This window comes from Photinus pyralis, unplaced genomic scaffold, assembly GCF_008802855.1.
Source record: "Photinus pyralis isolate 1611_PpyrPB1 unplaced genomic scaffold, Ppyr1.3 Ppyr1.4_LG1, whole genome shotgun sequence".
Classification (NCBI taxonomy): domain Eukaryota; kingdom Metazoa; phylum Arthropoda; class Insecta; order Coleoptera; family Lampyridae; genus Photinus; species Photinus pyralis.
This window is the reverse complement of record NW_022170249.1, coordinates 67,421,202-67,433,282: the sequence shown is the minus strand read 5'-3', so window position 1 is coordinate 67,433,282 and position 12,081 is coordinate 67,421,202. Positions and strand designations below refer to the sequence as shown.

The 12,081-nt window shown below is 36.6% G+C and overlaps 2 protein-coding genes across 18 annotated transcripts in view; one reads left to right on the top strand and one right to left on the bottom strand.

Annotated features, from left to right (window-relative positions):
• Nucleotides 1–2,136: 2,136 nt before the first annotated feature.
• On the bottom strand, nt 2,137–4,058 carry LOC116173353 (protein N-terminal glutamine amidohydrolase). Of its 2 annotated transcripts, XM_031490771.1 has the most exons (5): nt 3,753–4,054; nt 3,175–3,328; nt 2,978–3,126; nt 2,518–2,642; nt 2,137–2,472 (listed from the first exon to the last, which is right to left on the bottom strand). In XM_031490771.1, exons 1-5 carry the CDS (start codon nt 3,866–3,868, stop codon nt 2,363–2,365), a joined length of 654 nt encoding a protein of 217 aa, XP_031346631.1. In that variant the 5' UTR covers nt 3,869–4,054; the 3' UTR covers nt 2,137–2,362. The 2 variants fall into 2 exon arrangements, with proteins under 2 accessions (XP_031346631.1, XP_031346621.1); XM_031490761.1 differs by having other exon boundaries at nt 2,137–2,642; nt 3,753–4,058.
• Nucleotides 4,059–4,918: 860 nt separating this feature from the next.
• LOC116173236 (phosphatidylinositol 4-phosphate 5-kinase type-1 alpha-like) overlaps nt 4,919–12,081 on the top strand; it is a 41,268-nt gene continuing 34,105 nt past the window's right edge. For all 16 annotated transcript variants that reach the window (XM_031490679.1, XM_031490675.1, XM_031490663.1 and 13 more), the window contains exon 1: nt 4,919–5,201. In XM_031490679.1, the coding sequence (XP_031346539.1) occupies nt 5,099–5,201 (103 nt within the window). In that variant the 5' untranslated portion in view covers nt 4,919–5,098. The remainder of the gene's footprint in view (nt 5,202–12,081) is intronic.

Here is a 12,081-nt window from a genome sequence, read left to right as displayed (position 1 = left end):
TACCCGATAATGAGAATCGCCCGTAAGGAAAACACGCTATAATAATTGACCGCACCGTGAACTGATTGTGACATAAGTGATAATATTCTAAGAGCCCGCGACGCAAACCATTACCATTCAAATAGCAGCATAAAACGTATACATGAGCAAGTATTGGAGGTCCCCATACACGAAACGCTCGGTCTGTCGGACCGCATTTAGCCGGAAGGTAAACAAATTCAATTGTTTATTTGTATATTTCATAAGAAATCATTACTTTTAAGAAAAGCAGGCAAATAGCCGGAAGTCCTTGACAGACCGACGTTTAGTCTGCTGCTAGAAGCCGACATTTCAGTTAGTTATAAATTTCTACGGTCACTCTGATCCAAGCATTTTAGCAGACTAAATGTCGGTCTGTCAAGGACTTCCGGCTGTTTGCCTGCCGACAGACCGAGTTATTTGTGCAGCTGACGTCAAGAGCTTTAATTTGGTACCACATATGACCTGCTTTTCTTAAAAGTAATGATTTCTTATGAAATATACAAATAAACAATTAAATTTGTTTATCTTCCGCGGTCCGACAGACCGAGCGTTTCGGGTATGGGGACCTTCTAATACTTGTTCATGTATACGTTTTATGCTGCTATTTGAATGGTAATGGTTTGCATCGCGGGCTCTTAGACTATAATGTGAATCGGCTTTTGTGATTACAAAGGACAATCCGGGCAATATTTTGAGGAATACGAGATTGGCAAGTTTGCAATGACAACTCGTAATGGAACGTTATTTGTTTGGATGTGAAATAATAATATTATATACCGCGGGACTGAAGTAGTACTTTTAATCCCGAAGGTAAAGTTTATGGCCATAATTTACCTGAGGGATTAAGACCACTACTTCAGTCGCAAGGTATATACGATATTTTTCGTACTTCCGAAACTGTAACACTTAATATGTATGGAGTTAGAGAACGCGTTCTTTCAAAAAATCGCTGCTCAACAAGTTACCATAGGAACTGTCATTGCTAGTGTCATAATTTTGGTGGTAGGTGACAAAGGTGTATTTGATATTGATAAAAAGCAACCAAAGTAGGTAAAGAATTGATACCACCGAAATCCAAAAACTATATGAACAGCGCCAGTACAATGCGTTTAAGAAGTAGTGCCGCATACAAAATGTGGAACAACCTACTGAAATTGCTTTGTTAGTAATTTCATCCTTCCGGGATTTTCGTAAAATTTAATCCCGTCGGGACAAAAAGTGACACTTCAGTACTTGTCATAATGGAGTGAAGTTGTCAGTTGTCACTTTAGTCTCGGAAGTACGAAAAATCATATTTTGATATAATACCGATAGTATGTAGTTCCTTCGAATTAGAAATGTGTAGGTACCTATTTCCTATTATGGGATCCAATCAGTGGGGTTTCTCTATTTATTTGAAATTAGGGTGCTTAAATTTAGTTGTACATTTATTATGAAATAAATATAACATCTCCAGTTAGTGATAATGCTCATTTAGTGAATCTGTATAATAATCTCCAATAAAGGAAAAGTATGTTAATACCCGTCGAGTTACGGAGGAATTGTATTCAATTATTATTGAACAAAATTCTATAAATTAACTCTGTGCACATTCAAGAAGAGTAAAAGTTGCATACTCGTCAAGTTAAAGGAGCATTGATTAATATTCTGCAGATTTAAACAAAATTTTATAAATTTGACCCTGTGCATCGTCAATAAGGGTAAAAAGTATGTGCATACCCGTCAAGTTCAAGGGGCATTGAATAATATTCTGCAGATTTGAACAACATTCTATAAATTTTACTCTGTGCACCTTCAATAAGGGTAAAACTAAAATAATTTGGTAGGATTGAATGTTAATTTTGTAAAGTGTCGTAAGTGCATCCCTGTCAACCTGTAGAATCCAAATCGCCCAGGAAATGGAAAATCGAACGTGTGCTTTGTGTTTTTTTCTTCATTGCAATACTGTTTTTTACCTATAACTTTTCGACGTACTGAGGCGATCTTCATCGACCCCTGCGATTGTTTTTGATGTTGGCCTGTAGGATTAATTTTTGAACCTTCTTATGTGTGTATGGAAGCCCTGGAACCGCTGTGGCCATTGAAGGTACAGAAAGTAAAACAAAAACACCGCAATAAACCTCAATAATATATTAGCAGATGGAACATGTTTTAACAACAAAGTTGTCACCATCAGTTGCTGCAGCAGTGGTTACTTAGACTTGTGTATATTATAGTGAAGTAAGCTGCAAGATCTATAATTACATAAATACAATTGATCAAAGAATCACACAACACAGATTAATTGATTAATGTAGTTCCTTGTCATTGCTAAAAGAGCTACAGCTAAATATTCCAACATTTATGAAGTAGGTTTATAAAAATGTTTTACAAATTGTGCTAAACTTAAAACGTGACCGGGTCCTTTAGTTGAATCCATTTGAATGTAGTCTTCCAAGTTGTGTGAGGAAACTAAAAAAATTAATAAGAGGAAAATTATTTGAGATAAAATATTACCGGATGATGAAATGGCTGGATAATTTGGAGGTGGTTTAATCCAACTTCCATCTGAACGTTTCATATGCCTTCTGTCTGAAGCAAAATCTCGAAGAAATTCTATAGCCTGTATTATTCTGAAAAATCTACAAATATCGAATGAGTGCGGAGTAAAACATAGTTCCATACAAGTTAAATTAGTGATTTCTTGTTGATTATTGACTGTGTTAAATGTACGTATGTGTAAAATTAGCAGTGGGTATGTCAACAGCATAAAACATGGGACTGTTTTGGGCCGAAATGTGCTGCAGTCAGTTTGTCAACAAAACATACTGTTCACAACTTTTGTATAGCACCGAGTATAGCACATAACGTAGGACGAGGTGCATTGATTTCTGCCGAATTTCTGTATACATCTTAGATGATATTTATTATACTGGAGATCAATAAAAAGTATAAAAAATGGTACAAACCTACCTACCTAAAGTAATCTGGTTTGAGGATTTGGTCTGTGCGAAATGTTTCCGTAACATATTTGTGTATGTAGGTGGGAAATGGTAATTCAGAATCCAAATCATAAACTAAACATCGATCAACTTCCGGATGATATAAAAATATCACATGATAGTCCTAAAGAGGGGTTTTTTAAAATTTGCAAATATTAAGAAATGTTACTACCCAAACGACAAGTTTGCCATCATCTTTTCCAGCTCGTTGTCTCCAAAGAGGTACAGTTCTGCTCAGATTAGAAATAAATGCTACATAACATTTCGTTACTTCATTTGGATTACGCTTATTTACATCTTGACATAATTTGTAGACATTTTCTTCACTACAATAAAAAAAAATTCAAAGTCCTATGCAAGCCAACACTTCGTTAATTAATTAATTTAGGTATACGTCTTTCGCTATAAAAACCGTTGCACGTCATTGATTTGTGTATCAATTTCAGACATATGCTGCAACATGTACAAAAAAAAAACAAGTAGTGTGCGAAATCTATAGAAAACTTGTCTCAAATTGATTCATAAATCAATGACGTGCACCGCTTTTTATAGCGAAAGACGTATAATAAAAAGATGAGTTAACCCCAGAGAGTTATCCAAAAGAAGAACTACCCCATAAAACATGCAAACACTAAAAAAGTCAGTACCTATGTATGAACCTGGGTGTGAACTTATATTACAAGAACATCAACAAACATAAATTTAGAATTTTGGTCCATTTATTTACAATGCAGGCTCAAATAACCTTACCAATAACAAGAAACATATGAACAATCTCCTTGTTTTGAAAATAAATTGATGATAGATTGTTTCTTGTATTCAAAATTAGAATCATTAATAACTTCAGCTTTGCACTCCGAGGTCATTCCACAGAAGTAAAAGTACACTTTGTTTACAAATAGAATTAGATCATTGTTATGATTAATATATGTGTTGAACTTTGATTGTAGTAGTAGCTTTGTTTATGAATAAACAAAGGTAGTAGATAGTCAAAAGGGTTGAAAAAACAAAGATAAAACCTTGATGATTGACCTGACACGGAACCATAGAGATATGTTATTCTCATTTGTTCAGAACTAAGACTTATTGGTATCTAAAACGAAACGTGACTCAACCTGGACGTTCTTTTATATACGGGGTGGTTGACTTGAAGAACGCAACATTGTAATTTCAATAGTAATTTTTAATTTCCGATAATTGGCTTCCCTAATTATTTTAGAAATAAAGTCAATTCCTACTACTTTATGGAACCCTTTAAATAATTTCGTAGTAAATTAATAGCGCAAGTATCCGTACCGATATAGTGTAGAATCGCTATAATGGCATATCCTGGTTAACGGTATTAAAGGCCTTGGAATAATCAACTGGTAACCACTAATAGAGTAAAGCTCAAGAGATTCTCTCCTGTCACCTTGTCTAGTTAAGAGGAAGAAAAGTAAACCGGTTTGTTTTTTCTTATTTGAAATTTTAAACACTTTCATATGTCTGTATGTCTTGGTTTTCTATTTTTCTTTAAGGTAATTTAAGATCTCAAATACTGTCTTTATTCAATTTAGAAAGAAAATAACTACAATCATTGAATAACGAAATCAGAACAATGCACAAAGCAGAAAGCAAATAATAATATGGAGTCGTCAGACACTTTCCTTGCCTCGAAGTATATCTACCTATGTAGATAATGTAATAAATGAGAATATCCATTGAATAAGTCATTATACTTATTCAATGGAATATCACAGAGTTGCCGTATTGTTGTATTTTTCAAATTTCAACAGGTAACGTGTTTTGGTAGAGTCACGTCGAATTCTAGATGCGAAAATCCAATATTATAAGCGTCATCTATTGTCGAGCGTAACATTAAATATTAAGTGAAGCTCGTATGGATGGCGCTTACCTCAGCTCAGTGGCTCCGTTGAAGAGTTGACGTACAATAGGATGTCAAAGGCTCTAACGTCAAATGTTCATTAACTTATTTTGTAGAAGTTAAAGGAAAATTGTTTTCCATTAACCAAATAAAACAAGTATAGGACATGTAGTGTTTTATAAATCTTCGTATTTAAGGTGCTGTGTATTTTTTGTATTTAACTCAATTAATTATGGCTTCTGGTGATATCATTGACTGTATAGAAATTGCAGAAACTTCCTTCTCTCCAGCTGGTTCAAAAGAAGTAAATAAGGACTATGAAAACCAAAGAGACGGTAAATAACGCTTTATCTTTACCAGTATCTACATCAATGTGAATACTATTTTCCTATATATATTTAGTGATTCTCAATCTCTTGAGCCTTGAGAAATAATTATTTTCAATTGAAGGTGAGCTTCCGAGTGTAATAGGCAGTTATAATCGTTGTTTTATTAAAACCAAACTGTATTTTGATCCCAGGAAGTATTTTATGTTATAGGTAGTCGTTGTTCCAGCTAAGAGTTCCAGCATTAACTGAATCACTTTTATTAGAAAATTTTCTGGCTCGCTGAACTACCTGTTATGTAAACAAATGTTTACCATTAAGGTACCTTTACACTATCATACTTCTCATGTGATTTGTCATATGATAAGTAACAAGCATTTAGCTCGGCATTTAGACTCGCATTTAGATTTGTGTTTACACTGGAAATAATACGTAAATCGTGGAATAGGGATGTTTCTATTTCTGCATGACAAATGACATGACTTATTTTAAATATCCAAGTGATCCCACCCTTTTATGGTTACTTTTCGAATGTTGCTATTGTAGGTACTTTATGTGTAAACCTGAATACTTGAGTAAACCAGTAAACTTTTGATTATATCATTGATTATAGGTATATTACTAATGAAAGAATAAATTCGAGAATAAATTACATAAACAATAAATATTTACGAGTATATTGGTATTTGGTTATCTGATTGTAGTGGTGTTTTCAGACACACATTGTCAAATAGTGTCTTGATTGGTAATTAACCCTTCAAATGTTTGGGGTAATCTTTCAAATCAGCGGTACGCTCATCGGTGTAAAATTTTTAGAGCTAACGGGATCTTCATACTTCCATCGTTTAAATAGCATTGTAGTTATTCCAAGGCCGTCATCTCGCCTCTCTAACCTTTTTCTTGGTTATTTTTCTTTTCTGCAATTGTCTTTGTTTCAAAACAATATCATAAGATGGAGATTAGGGATTGAATATTTTCCATTTTTTATTTTAATTTAGAGAAGTTATAGGTTTCGTAACTTCTTGTATTAAAAGTCATATGAAAAACCTGTCAAGTGTAAAGTAAAACATTAAAACTCATACGAAAAATATGTTGGTAGTAAATATCATATAACATATTGTAACGTTATTTATAAATTCGGGTTCGATTTATATCAATATTTATTAAACAGAACTAAAACACTATAAAATCCGTACAATTTATATCGATTATTTATATCACTCACAAATTTATATCGATTATTTATATCACTCACACTTCGCAATTTATCTTTTCGTGCTCGATGTTTACGTACTCGTTCGGTAGTAGACTGCCGCGATGTTCGGTCCGCAACCATTTATACACGCAAGCAATGTAAGTCCAGTACATTCTCGAATATTCGCGCGCGTAGAAAATTCCAGAGCGCGAAAGGCGACGTCATGTCTGGAGCATTTCCGTTACACTGCCCCCTTCTTAATTCTGGACGTCTCGTTCAGAAACTGCGTTAGTATTACTTTTTAATGCCTCGTGTCGGAATCTGCAGTCAGAGCCTGCTCGACAAACACCTTTCTTGAAAAAGTAACAGTCCACAGTTTTGCGGAGGGTCGTCCCCTGTGGGTTGAAGCAGCATACTGTAATTCGAACGCTAGTGTTTCTAAAAATCACTTCGATCATGGTTCGCACTATCTTCCAGTCCAACCCATCTAAACCACATCCAATCTTCGGGATCGCCAAGCTATTTATGTCATAGTATGCCATGAGTTTCCTTAAGCTTTTTAAAGCAGACCAGAGGTTTTCATAGGTGGGTTTGCCTTCTGACGTTTTCTTTGAAACCAAGTAGAACAAAGAGCGTTGACTATCTTCCAAGCGCAGTACTTTACCCACTCGTGGTCTTTGCTTTATCAACTCGTCTATTCTTCCAAATCTTTTCCGGAATACGGAAGCTATACCTCTACCCATGCGAAGGTCTTCGGCGACACAATGGGCGATGGAAACGTTAACCGGAAGCTCAAAAATATTTTGACAAATTTCCTGAGTAACGCCAAATCGAGCTTTCTTCCGCTGGGCGTAATTTGACATAAAATCGTTAAAGTTTGGCTCGATCCCAAAGCTGCGTTCCTCTTCTCGAATACCTCTAACTTCTTCGTTGTTGTTGGATCCGGCATATCGTGCGAGTCGATTAATGTGGACAACTTTCGGTTTCCGGTGGTTCATTCTGATACGATATATCACGTCATTTATTTTCTTGATCACCTCATACGGACCTTCCCATTGTCTTTGTAGCTTGGGAGAAAGACCTCTTCGTCTCTGTGGATTGTGCAGCCATACCAGATCTCCAGCTTCAAAAGTTTCATTGGCCGAGCGGAGGTTGTATTGATTTTTCATGCGATCGCTGGCAATCTGAATATGACTTCTAGCCAAGTCGTGAATGTCGTTCATCTTCGCCTTTAGTTGGTCAACATAATTTTCACCTGCGACATATTCTTCATGGGGTTTACGCCCAAACTCGAGGTCACATGGAAGGCGTAGTTCACGACCCAACATAAGGCAGGCAGGAGTCTGACCCGTGGTCTCGTTGACGGCTGATCGATATGCCATAAGGAACAGGTGGAGGTACTGGTCCCAATTTTTCTGATGTTCTGCCACGACTTTTGAAAGATATTTACCCATCGTTCGATTCATTCTCTCCACCATTCCATCTGACTGAGGATGTAAAGGTGTTGTTCTGGTTTTATTGGCTCCTACCAATTGACAAACATCTTGGAACAAAGCCGATTCAAAGTTCCTTCCTTGGTCTGAATGGATTTCTATAGGAACACCAAAACGTGTAAAGAACTCCTTTACCAACACTTCTGCAACTGTTGCTGCCTCTTGGTTTGGAATGGCGTAAGCTTCAGTCCACTTTGTGAAATAATCCATAGTGACTAGGATATATTTATTTCCGCCATCTGTCTCGGGAAACGGTCCTGCGATATCGATAGCAACTCGTTCCATCGGACTACCAACGTTATACTGCCTCATGGGTGCCTTCTTCTTAGAAACTGGTCCGTTTCCAGTAGCACATAACTCACATTTTTGACACCATCGCCGGACATCTCCTTTACGGTTGACCCAATAGAATCGCTCACGTACCCTTTGCAACGTTTTCGTAATACCAAAGTGTCCTCCGGAAGCACCGTCATGCAATTTTCGCAATACTTCCGACACTTTGCTTCTAGGTACTACTAATTGCAGCGTCGATTCGGTGCCATCTTCACTTTCAAGGGTCCTATACAACAGGTTGTCTTTCAGAGTCAGGCTATTCCATTGGCCCCAATAACTCTTTACTTCAGGACTTGTGGCACTAATGTCCTGCCAGCCTGGTCTTTGTCCGTGGCGCATCCAATTCAGAACAGTTTTTATACTTGGGTCGTTTTCTTGGGCCGTTTTGATTTCGCTTGGCTTCCACTCCTCACTCTCTACAGTTGTTCGTCGCAGATGGCCAATCTTGTCTTCTATTTTAGAACAATGTGTGCAGTTGTCCTTGCACGGTCTTCTTGACAAAGCGTCTGCATTATTGTGAACTTTTCCAGACGACGAAATGTTTACAGTAAAGATCGGGGTTTTGTTTCTGCAGGTCGACGATAGCCCCTTCCTGTCGACCTTTCTTAGTTTTCCGACTGCTGCAATGGTTTTTGGCAGTTGCGGCGAACGTGTCCAATCTCGCTGCAATTCACGTTTCTTTGCCAGTGACTGTATTGCTTTATAACGCATGGGCCAAAGCTTTTTCAATTTTGTCGTGCCTAGCCAGTCTCAAAGCCTGCTGGGCATCTCCATCACGAACGGCATCGATAAATGTTTGTACAGCCAGTTGATCAAGAAAGCTTTCCGGTGCCGTAGGGTATGCCAATCGAATCAGTCTAGCGATGTCCGCTTCAAGTTCCTGCAAACTTTCTCCAGGTTTCTGCATTCGGTTCTTGACTTGGGCATAGTAAACTTGCTGAAGGTGTTTAATGCCATATCGCATTTCGAGTCGCGCTACTATTTGTTGGAAGTTCTGTTGATCCTCGGGGATGGTCCGCAACACATCCAGAGCATCTCCTCTCAGAGCAAGAATCAGGCCTGTAGTTTTGTCTTGAAGAGTCCATTTATTTGCCGCAGCCGCTGCCTCAAACTGTCGAACGTACGTGGTCCAAGGAATCTTACCATCAAAAGTAGGTGGCTTTACTCGGGCTTGCTGAACGTCGCCTTCTACTCTTGTATTTGTTTCTGGGTCGACCTTCTTGTAATGAGTAGGCTGTGGCACCTCAAGAAGACGGTCCATCAGTAATTCATCTGGGGCACTACTAGTACGCTCTTCCGTAGTCAGCCGCAAGAATTGCTCGCGCAGCTCTTCATACTTGTGCTCAATCTCAACGAATGTCGCTTTAAATGTTTTGGAAACTTCCGTAATTCTATCTTCAACTTTTTCTTCAATTGATTTAGAGACTTCTTCGATAATATTTCTAGAATTTTCTTCCAACTTCTCGAACTTCTCTTGAATATTTCTAGAATTTTCTTCATTAATCTTTCTAGAATTTTCTTCCATTTTCTCGAACTTCTCTTCAAAATTTCTAGAATTTTCTTCCAACTTCTCTTGAATATTTCTAGAATTTTCTTGGGTGCTTTTCATTTCTTGTTGCAACACCTGTTGGCCATTTTGGATTTGCTGGAGCAAATTGAGCATCGTTTCTTCCATTTTAGCGGCAGCAGATCTTGTTACAGGCATACACAAGCACAAGCACTTAATTTAATCTTACTTTTAATTAATTTAATTAATCCCACTCCTGACACCAATGTAACGTTATTTATAAATTCGGGTTCGATTTATATCAATATTTATTAAACAGAACTAAAACACTATAAAATCCGTACAATTTATATCGATTATTTATATCACTCACACGTCGCAATTTATATTTCCGCGCTCGATGTTTACGTACTCGTTCGGTAGTAGACTGCCGCGATGTTCGGTCCGCAACCATTTATACACGCAAGCAATGTAAGTCCAGTACATTCTCGAATATTCGCGCGCGTAGAAAATTCCAGAGCGCCAAAGGCGACGTCATATCTGGAGCATTTCCGTTACAATATCATATAAAAATTCATGTGAGATATATTATAGTGTAAAGGTACCTTTAGAATTGTAGCTAAATAATTCCGCACATAAGCACCCGCATGTTGAATTAACTAAAAGTAACTAACGTCATAATATCTCATGTTGAGGCGTGTTGAGATTTCACAATTTACCTTGCTATTCACTAACAACCAAGAAAAGTAGGTACCTACCTCTTGCTAGAATCGTTATTGTGAAGCTTGTAAAGGCTTACATTGTAAATGTGTGTACTTACAGTTTTAGATCTTCATCAATGCAAATTTTTTAAATTCTAAATAAACTCGTAAATAAATAATCGTGGAACGTGACCCCTGAAAAAACAACCTTCTGTAGATTCTCACTCGGGTTCACAGTACCATCTCACGATCAATGATGTAAATCCTCCAGCGTAACTTATATTTTAGTATACCTCGAAATCTTGCAATTGTAAATTTTTAACACCCTGCAGATCGGTAACGAGGCGTTTGCGGTCCTATGTTTATATGAACTTGTAGTCATTAAATAAGCCAAAGAATTAGCCTCTTCCGTATTTACATCATATGGAGGAACACCCTGTATAAATGACAAAACACACTCAGATGTTGAGCTAAAGTATTTTAACATCCCAACCTAAATCTTGTTTTATTTTTTCTGGATTTTGTACTTCTCTTTTTTTTTTAAATAAATTTTTTTTTTCTTAGACGTTTTATTAACTTCCAGATTTAGGTACTATTATTCTGTTACAGGTAGTCGGTTTACAACACATCTTCTTTCTAATTCCTTATTTTGTTTGAATAAAATGAAAAGGCCATGAAAATAGGAAACTATGTGGCATTTCAGATATTTCATGCTTTTATGGGATTGAATGTAGTTATTGCCTTTTTCTGCATGTATCTTCCTCACTCCTTGGGATATTTCCCATAACCCTGACCAATCTGTCACATGAAAGCGAGCTTGAAAGTTTCCCATTTTCTTCAATCAACAACCAGCATTTTAGATGCCTGCATCTTTTTAATTAATGAAGGTAGTCCAGTAGTAATGAAGGTAAATGTTTGGTAATGGATGAGTAATGTGAGTATTCCTAATCATGTCAAACCGAGTGTCAAACGTACAAATATTCGTTGTGAGACATCCCTCTATTGATCAATTGGGTGGGGAACGTTCAAACGCTTTACTTTGAGATCCAATACCAGTATTTTACACACTTTTGATGACTGTGACTTTTAATCAGTATTTAAGTATGGTCCAATTTATGCATACGCTAATTTTGGTGGTAGATTTTTTTAATTTTCTAGCATACGTTAAATTGACATTTTAATAGGTTTGCTAAGTCTCTCTTTAACAGTAAGAGTAGATAAAGTGTTCACTTTAACGTCAAGGGTAGATAAAATGAATTTTCCGAGGAATGTTCAGAAGTATAATGATACTTATGGCTTCTGCTATAAAATAAAGTTTGGTATTAGGTATAGGTACACGACAATAAAGGAAAACTAACCATCTTGTGAAAGTTAATTCAGTTAGTTCAAGTAAAACATACCTTTGTTATCTTGCATAATAGATGACTATTTTTGGTTATAGATGTGTGTAGTGGACCGCACTTGGTCATATTTAAACATTTTATTATGTAATACTGTATACTGTTTAAAATTCTTATATCCATTCCTTTTGCTTATCGTCACTTTAGTTCACTTTCTAAGTACCTTGCCAGTTTCCACTTGTCACTCTCTATAAGTATAACAACTATATGTGCGGCTTCAAATAAGTTGTTAAAATTGTTATTAATACGCGATTTTTGCT